General features: G+C 38.8%; 1 protein-coding gene across 1 annotated transcript; it reads left to right on the top strand.

Moving 5' to 3' along the window:
* The first annotated feature begins 7,419 nt into the window (after nt 1–7,419).
* LOC104606174 (transcription factor PHYTOCHROME INTERACTING FACTOR-LIKE 15-like) lies at nt 7,420–8,732 on the top strand. The gene has a single exon (XM_010271257.3). The coding sequence runs from the start codon at nt 7,701–7,703 to the stop codon at nt 8,472–8,474; it is 774 nt and encodes a 257-aa protein (XP_010269559.1). The 5' UTR covers nt 7,420–7,700; the 3' UTR covers nt 8,475–8,732.
* Nucleotides 8,733–8,978: the final 246 nt, after the last annotated feature.

The following is an 8,978-nucleotide window of genomic DNA, read 5'->3' as shown; positions in this document are numbered from 1 at the left end:
TTGCTAGTCTCAGATTTGAATCTGTGTTCTCATGCTTATCAGCCTGAGATTTCACCATTGCACCAACGAACGGCCCCAAGTTATATGTTAAAGGTGAAAGAAAGTGAATCCATAGCAAACATTGTATTTGCAATTATATTAATTATTCATTTATCTCATGCTTGTGTGAATAGTCATTATTCATTTTGTCCCATTAGGATCCTTCTTGTATAGTTGCATTTTCAAGAGTTGAATATTTTCTGAAATTATTTCCTTAACCAATTAAGGGGTTCTTTGGCAAATTGGAAATTTTCTTTGCTTTTTGGTCCATGTTGCATCCGCAAAAACAGGAAGCTCATTTGATTTTCTGGTTTCTAAAAAGCAAAGGGATTTTTCAAGACACCCCCCCTTTCAAAACTGACAAACTTGCTTGACACCTCAGAATTGGTTACTATTACAACTTAATCATTGCTGACTATAAAATGATATTCTTGCTATGATTTTAAATGTTCTATTCTTGGCAAAGCCTGATATGAAGCTGAGAACCTTTTTAACATGATCTTATTTGCTCAAGATACCATTCTTTTATGTTCTTCAAGGCTTTAACATTATCTATTGTGTTACTATTTTGTTGGGTTTCCACCTACTAAACCTCAGTAGTTTTTCTTTAGTTTATATTATCTGATTGAAGAATGGCATTTGATTCCTCGGTTTCCTTAGGTGATACATCTTTTGGTATAATGTGCTGAAGGTGGTCTATTATTTTTCTATTTTTCTTCTTTGCTAAGGTGTCATCTTTGTTGTCAAGAAAATTGCAGGTACCATTGATACAATCTTATTGATGTGCAGTGAGTCAAGGTGTTAGCCTACAGCTAAGCATTTTAGCCTTTCAAGGCAAGTTATGTCCTAGGCTATGACATGACAAGGCGTCATTGATACAATCTTAAGCAACTAGAATGAAAATGCGTCTGTCAATTTTCAGAAAAAGATATATAGATGTTGAGCTGAACACTTTCATTTTGATTGATGAGCTAAACACTTCTTTTTTGGTTTTTGGTGAAAATAACTACTTAATTGCTTCGTCGTTTGTGGATAAAATAAAGTCATCCTTTTTCTTTTCTTTTCTTTTTTTTTTTTTTTTGTATTCATTGCTATGCACCATTAATAACACCAACGAGCCAGCCCTTCGGTGGTGCCATTATCCTATCTTGGTCCCTGATATCTGGGATCTTGGGAGGGGTAATCTGGATACAGTCGTAACCTTTGTCATTTTGTATGCACAAAGTACCGGCTGAAATAATAAGATATTCAAGGGTATGGCAATCAACCCAATTTCAACTTTAGCCGGTAAGGAGATCAAAAACTTCTCAATAACATACTCGGTAAAAGACAAAAGCAATAAGCCACTCAATTCCGCCAAGACTGCTTGGTTTTGTTGGTTTTGTTGGTTTTGTTGGTTTTGCAGTTGATGATGATGGCTGAAGTTAAATAATATTCAATATTATGAGTATGAGTGGGTGGTATATCAAAATCAAAGGATTTCTGCTTAATATGCCCAGGATCAGCATGGAGAGTGTGATTCCTATTCCTAAAGCCATTCAGCATGCAATAATACAGTGTGTATGCATTATAAGAAATACAAAAATTAATATCAATTCTGCAGATTATCACCCCAATGATTTCTAACATTGGAGTGGTCCAATATATCCTTCCATTCTGCACTATTCAACTTCCCATCTCCCAGAACTGAAACCGGGGTAAATCTCCATGGTATCTTTCCTTCAAATCTAAGTTTTGGTTAATGTGTAATTAGTTAAACGTTTCTGATGTCGATGAAACAAAGGGCTTTCATTATGATGTCAAGGGGTGTGAATGCGAAACTGACTCCTAAGGCTCAGCTTGGAAAGAGTTGTACAGTGCAAATATATACAAAATAATATAAAACAAAAGGTTTTACACTACATTTTTGCATTTGTACTTCCAAACTGAGCCTAAGTAACTGATTTTACTTGATTACTACTTCACATACCAAATTTCCAACGTTGTGGAGTTCATGGACATGCTGTGTATGTGCACAAACTTGTATGTCGCTAGGTGCATATTTTTTGTGGTTGATTCTGCACCAGTTGGGCTGGTAGAAGCCTGAATAAGCACCAATTTATACTATATTTTGTTATAAATACACTGCATTTTGTCATAAACCTGAACATTGGCCACAAACTAAGTACCTACTGTGTTGGAGTATATGCTATTTGAACGAGTAGCTATCAGTACCACTGATTTGCAGCAGTATATATAGAATCCTAGGCATCGACCTATCCTTCTGGCATTCTCTTTAGCAACATAGATCTTTTACTGCACCTGCACGGGAGTTAGATAGGATGAAGCTTGACCCAAAAGATCACATTGCAAATGGTAAAAAAGTGGAAGGCAATGTTCAGAAACCTGCATAGCATTCTGTACATGAGCTTTTTTTTTTCTTTTTTTTTGGTATTAAAATGAGCTTTTTGATGGTAGCCAAACATGGAACCATAGTGCAAAGTCTTCCTGATCGGACTGGCTACCAGAAATCAGAAATTCAATCAAGTTTTGTAGGTATAATTAATGAATTCCTCGACTTTGAGTATTTGTTTATCTATGTGTTCAAACATGCTGAAATTTCACTCATAATCACTGATGGTAATGAAAATGTTGTTAAACTTCACTTCTTGCCAATGCTCCATTAAAATCTGTAGTAATAAAGAGGCTGAAATAAGTATAATATGCATCGGTTGCTTGGTTTGTTTCATTTATTATGTTCTCTTTATTATGGTATTAATTTGTTAATAGCATCATTCTGTTAATTTTCTTAGTAACGGTTCTGTTGATATTGTTCTTGTTAATTCTCCCATTATGCCTCATATCATTGATATGTGAATTATGGAAAACTGTCTTATTGTGCAAATTAGTCTCTCATTGTTATTTAGCGAGAAGAATCTTTACTAATAGCATCTTATCCTATCTTATTTGTCTTATCAGCCGAACTTTGGTTTTCAGTCATAAAAATATTTGATGGGTTTTGCCAATGATTGTCTGTGAATTGTTTATACAACTCAACAAGTCAAGAAATTCTTATCTTCCAGTCTGCTTGTGCAAAGTATTAGTAAAATAATTTTAAAAGACATTACCATTGTGCCTTGTTTGCTTTGGTCTGACAAACTGAATTGATAAAACAATATGTATTAAATTAATGTTTGTTCACACTTCACACCAACAAACTGAAGATTTGTATCTGCGCATCGGATATAAAAACTAGCTATGAATTTAATAATTTGAGGCTTTATTTACATGAGAATTCAGGAGCTGAATTCTTGTGGGATGATTAATCTATTATTAGTTCATTGGTTCTCACTCAGCCAGTCCTCACCCCACCCAAAATGGTGGGACTCCTTGTGGATTATTGTGCACATGAGGTTGCACCAAACTAAATTTAAGTCATCCTGGCTGTAGTCAGACTAATCATCCCAAGTGTTGCATTTGGATACAAGGAAGCTTCATTATTTCATCTGAATTTTGGACAAGACCGGTCAATATCCTCATGTTTAGTTAGAACTAGCAGTTAAAATGAATGAGTCATCTGGGCACCGAAAAGCGTGCATGTGTAGTTAATCTTGCCATGGCGTTGGAAATCAACGACTGTGCACCTTTGACATAAGGAGCTCTTATCCCTGGGGGACCAAGAGGAAGCTGCAATAATGGCTTCTCAGACCAACCAATATTGAAAGCATTTCTGTTCTCTGTGTATTTTTCAGGGTTAGGCGTAAGTCTGTACTTTGTGAGAATGGAAATACGATGGTTGGAAAGCCAACAGTCTGAAAGCTTGAGCTTGTTACGGTGAGACAGATTGATCTATTCAATTGGGTAAACAAGAAACCGATCCCTCCCCGTAGTCTGTAGTCTGTAGTCTGTAGAGGCGTTGAAAAACATATCAGTAATTTGGTAAGAAGAAAGAAAAAAAAAAAGCAGAAACTAGAGACTAGACTCTCTCTGCTCTGGCGATGAAAAGCAAACCAAGCTTGGCTTGGGGGACCGCTTTCGAATGCGATTTGTTTAATAATTTACGCACAGCTATCTATATCTGTATCTCACTGAAATTATATAAATTTAATATGATTTTGCATGCGTCTGCAGTTCCCGATGAAGGGAGAGGTGGTGAAGTTTCTTCTATTGATGTCAATATTTAATTGGCTGTATGGTTGTTTTTCAAAATAGTAAAGGAGCAAGAGAAGATAAGGTGATGCTCTCGTGATAATTAAGTTCAAAGTAAAAAAAAATACACCCACCAAAACAGCAGGATCCCATCTTCTTTCTTTTGTATTCATGTATTCTTTTTATCCAATCCCACCTCTTCTTGCAGAGAACATGTCCCTTTATGCATGCCTTCTTGATAGAGAAATTTATTTATTAAAATAATTATTAGAGTGAAGAGAGAGAGAGAGAGAGGTTCCTCATCAATCTTTGAGCTGTTCTCAAATCAGGGGGTAGTATGGTTCATGTATTATTTTAGATTGTAGGTGCAGGAAAAAAAAAAGCAGCAAAGCTCAACATCAGATTCCCTCTCCCCTCTCGCTTTCATTCTTCCCCTCTGTGTTGTGTCACAAATCACAACCCATCTCTGTATGTGTGAGAGATACAAACAACCATGGAGTCTACGTCTCAAACACCATTGATCAGGATCATAAAATCCCATCACAAGCTGTCGAAAACCAATATGTGCAGTTGTGCAGCTTTATATCCATCCTATCACGCCCAACTAAAACCAAAACCAACTGGGTCTGGGTTACAAAAACTGTTCATGTATTCTGTAACTCTATAAACACACTAGAATATCAAATAACAAATGAGTTGATTTGATTGCATCTTCTTCATTGACTCATGGCCGGAGGCCTGTAAATGTGATGGAGCCAAAAGATATATAGTATAGTGATTATTAAGCTCTCGCTGTAACTACTTGTAGCTGAGTGCCAGGTTCAGGCTCTAAACCTAGCCTAGCTATAAGCAAGGCCGTCTGTCTGTACAAAGCGCGTGTACGGGTGGGTCCAAACACCACCTAATTCCAAAGGGTCGTGGCGCACTGGCAACAGTGTTGGTGAATGGTGATCTAAAGGGACCCATGCTCTCATTGGAGGCATCATTTTGGTGATAGGATCTTGATGGGTAGATCCGTGCTGACGACCCTCGTTTTTGGCCGCTCTCTAGCCTCTTCCAATGCTATTAGAAACGTGCCTCGGAATCTCTGAACCAACAAAATCACTGCCCCCACCCATCTTTGAAACTTTGAATAGCTTTTATTTGGCACGAACCATCCAAATCTAAGTGGCCCTTTGTTTAACTTTAACTACTCTAAGTCGATGTTCTTCAGGGCCATTTGATGCAGCAACAAATGAGATAATGGGCCATGATCATCTCATCTCTTTGTTTCTGTGGGCCTGTGGATTTTGCATTTTCACATGGGGGCTTCTTTTCTTATATGCATTGCACTCGTGCTATACACACAGATTTACGAGACTACAGAGTCTATAAGTCATGGGCCGGTGGTCGTAGTATTGCGCTTATAGACTCTACCTCTTGGATAGGCCCAGTGAAAACCCTAATTGTCATCTTATTGTCGTTTTCTCAATGACCCCTTTTCACATTCTAAGGGGTACCCTTCTGCACCTTACTTGGAAAGTTTGATCATCTTCCTGCAAAATGTACTATAGAAAGCACGTGCTAAGCAGGGTCCACCACATGGTGATGGTGAAAGTGTGAAACATTCAAAGAGAAATTATAACTAAAATCAGTATACAAGCGGGCTTTGTATATTATGGTTTAGAGCAGATCCGAGCCCAATTCCCCATGTTTACTGATTCCTCCGTTTGGCTTCAAATCAAAACCAAAATTGACACCGAGCAATATCTGAAAAGTGAAAAACTATTTATTCCAATTTGCTAAGTTTTCTACCAATTCCAAATTCCTTGAGATAGTCGCTTGAATAGTTGAATTTGCGTTACGACTTTAAAACTCATGTAGAGTGAAACTAAACAGGCAAAGAACTTCACCCAAAAAATAAAAAAGAGTAGACAAGAAAAGAAGATTTTTGGTGAGTTCGTATTGCCATAAAGTACTGCTCCATATGTCAGACCCTCATCCATCCCGAGAAGCGTCCTCCGGCAATGAGAGGAGGTACAGCTGCAGTTGCAGAATGCAGGATCATCGGAGTAGCATTAATACAGTGGCTGTCCTCTCACTACACATTGACACATGTGAATCTCGGATATGTTATCGCCGGATTCCGTTACTGGACCCCCACCCTACCCTTCCGCGTTCCGGCTAATATATGTACAGTTCGCTGTCACAGTGCACTTGGAATCCTCGACGGAAACTGTAGGATACTGGGCCAATCATGATACGGCACATCACCCTGACATGTGGGATTCACGTGTACGGAGCTGACACGGCACATCATGATTGGACCAATATTATAACTCGTACGGTGAAGCTGTCAAGTACCTAGATTGGAGGTTGTCCTTCTGACATATGTCATGTGACTGTGGGGTTTAGGGGGTTAAGTAACCTTTGAAGGAGCGATGAGCTGCTGCTTTGATGGAATTTGGAACCCTCTCTCTCTCTCTCTCATAGTCTCATTGGCTGCTGCAACAATGAAATTCTGGGCCTCCTCTATTTCTTGAGCCATTACACTCAATTCTAGGGGAACTCTTAAAAAAGGCCTTCAGTCCTTTCAGTTCTATATATTTGGGTTTCTCACTCTAGGAAATTGTCGGAAAGTATTTTAAGCCATTTTTTTATGGGATTTTCCTTAAGAACTTTCCCACAGATTTTCTCTTTGACATCTATTTTGGAAGGAACCAATTTTAACAGTGAATTCTAGATTTAAAGAGAAAACTTTCCAGGTCCGTTCAAAGCACAGAGGATGGATGATGGATGATACTTCCAATAATTGTTGAAATTACATGCTAACCACTTCATTACATCAGTGATCAGTACTCTTCAGTTGGTGGGCCACATCCATTGTAGCCCAGCCCCATGGTCCCCCCCCATTCATAAACTGGTTGAATTTAATTGATTAATTCCAGTATTGGTCAGCTTGTTGATTGATTTTGGAAGAACCGGTTCCCTATTGGACGGTTCAGATCAAAACTCTGGTGATTATCATCCCTGTAGACACCAATTATCTACTCTTTTATTTATTTACTTCAATCAATCTCTCTCTCTCTCTCTCTCTCTCTCTCTCAGCTGTAATTATTTCATAGTTTTGATAGCAATTGACTTCAGAACTAGAAAGAAGAAAAGCCCAGATACTTTCTTTGACATCAAAAGGGGTCGAAACAGTAAAAACAAGCATTTATGTATTTGAAATATAATATTCATTCCACCACTTGTTATATATAAATATATAGACTTACAACTGGAATGATAGTCGGTTCTCGATAATCTCAAGCTTCTCTCTGTTTTATTCCATCTTTCCTTCTCCTTACCCAATTCTTCTTTTCTCGTTTTTTCCCCTGCAATTGCTGAGATAGAACCTCCCGCGTTGCCTTGCCCGTCCCCGTCTTTCAGTTTCAGTTCTTCTTTTATCACCTCCTTTGGCTCTCACCGCCTTTACCTTTCTCCTATTTTGTTTTCTTTAATTGTTTTTCTCTGTTGCGGGTGCTATATATCTAAAGGGGTTGTGACAAGCCATGGATGTAGACCTGCTTAAGTCTGCAACAGAAGATCAGCTGGAGATGATGATGGCGATGATGCAGATGGAAAAGTTTCCTGAATTCTGCGGAAACTCTCCAGAATTAGCTGAATTGCCGTCGTCCATGGATTTATCTTGCGGTTCTGTTGGGACAAGCAGTGGAACCATCCCACCCACCTTCAGTAACCCACCGATTACTTCACATGCATTGTTGAACCCATCTGCCAGAGCATCACTTATGGGCAGTGGCGCCACCTTTCAAGAACCCATGGCTTCCACTCTCATATCCAATACTGCGACGGGAAGTTTAATAAACACTGGCGAACTACTGGGTGGTGCAGGTGCAAGTTCGCCCCAGAAGAGAAATTCAATGGAGGCAATGAGGGAGATGATCTTCCGGATTGCAGCGATGCAACCGATTCACATTGACCCAGAATCGATAAAGCCACCGAAGCGGAGGAACGTGAAGATATCAAAGGACCCACAGAGTGTGGCGGCAAGGCACAGGAGGGAACGGATTAGTGAGAGGATAAGGATCCTCCAGAGACTTGTTCCAGGAGGAACCAAGATGGATACGGCTTCTATGTTGGATGAAGCGATTCACTATGTGAAATTCTTGAAGACCCAAGTGCAATCTCTGGAACGAGCTGCCGCCAACAGACCCGCCGGTCTCAGGTTCCCAGCGGCGGTTTCTGATACCAATTACTTTCCCTTGGCCAAAGCCTACCAGCAGTCTGTTCCACTCTTCAGCCCTACCCAGATGCTTAGCTGAAGCTTTAGGAGCATGAATATAATTATAAGTTCAAATAGGAAAAAAAAAATAGACTACATTAATTCTCTACTCTCTAGTGATGTAGGTAGGGTGCCTTGCACAGAATGATCCTTCGATTTTCTTTAAACCTCTTATCTCCTCTTTAGTTCTGTTCTTGGTTCTATCGGTACAAATTACTACGGCCCACTGAATAATAAATCTGTTGACAAACCATCTGTGATTTACTCTCTCTCTCTCTCTCTCTCTCTCTGTACTACTTAGTACTTGGTGTTTTCAATGATGCTTGAATCATGATTTATTTTAACTGTTTTAATTTTTTTTGGTAAAATTTTTTAAGTGTTTTCAATGTTATAAGAGAAACGAAAAGAATTAATTAATAGCCATAGAATGCTGAAGAATGCATGGGAATTCCACGTGAGAATCAGAGTTGCGCTGCTCTTTATAGACATAGACATTGGTAAGATGAATGTTCGACCACTATTTTTTAATAAGCTCTTTCCTTTT

The sequence above is a fragment of the Nelumbo nucifera genome, chromosome 5 (genome assembly GCF_055504915.1).
Source record: "Nelumbo nucifera cultivar China Antique chromosome 5, China Antique-T2T, whole genome shotgun sequence".
NCBI classification, from domain to species: domain Eukaryota; kingdom Viridiplantae; phylum Streptophyta; class Magnoliopsida; order Proteales; family Nelumbonaceae; genus Nelumbo; species Nelumbo nucifera.
The sequence above is the reverse complement of the archived record's forward strand: the minus strand, read 5'-3'. Positions and strand labels throughout refer to the sequence as shown.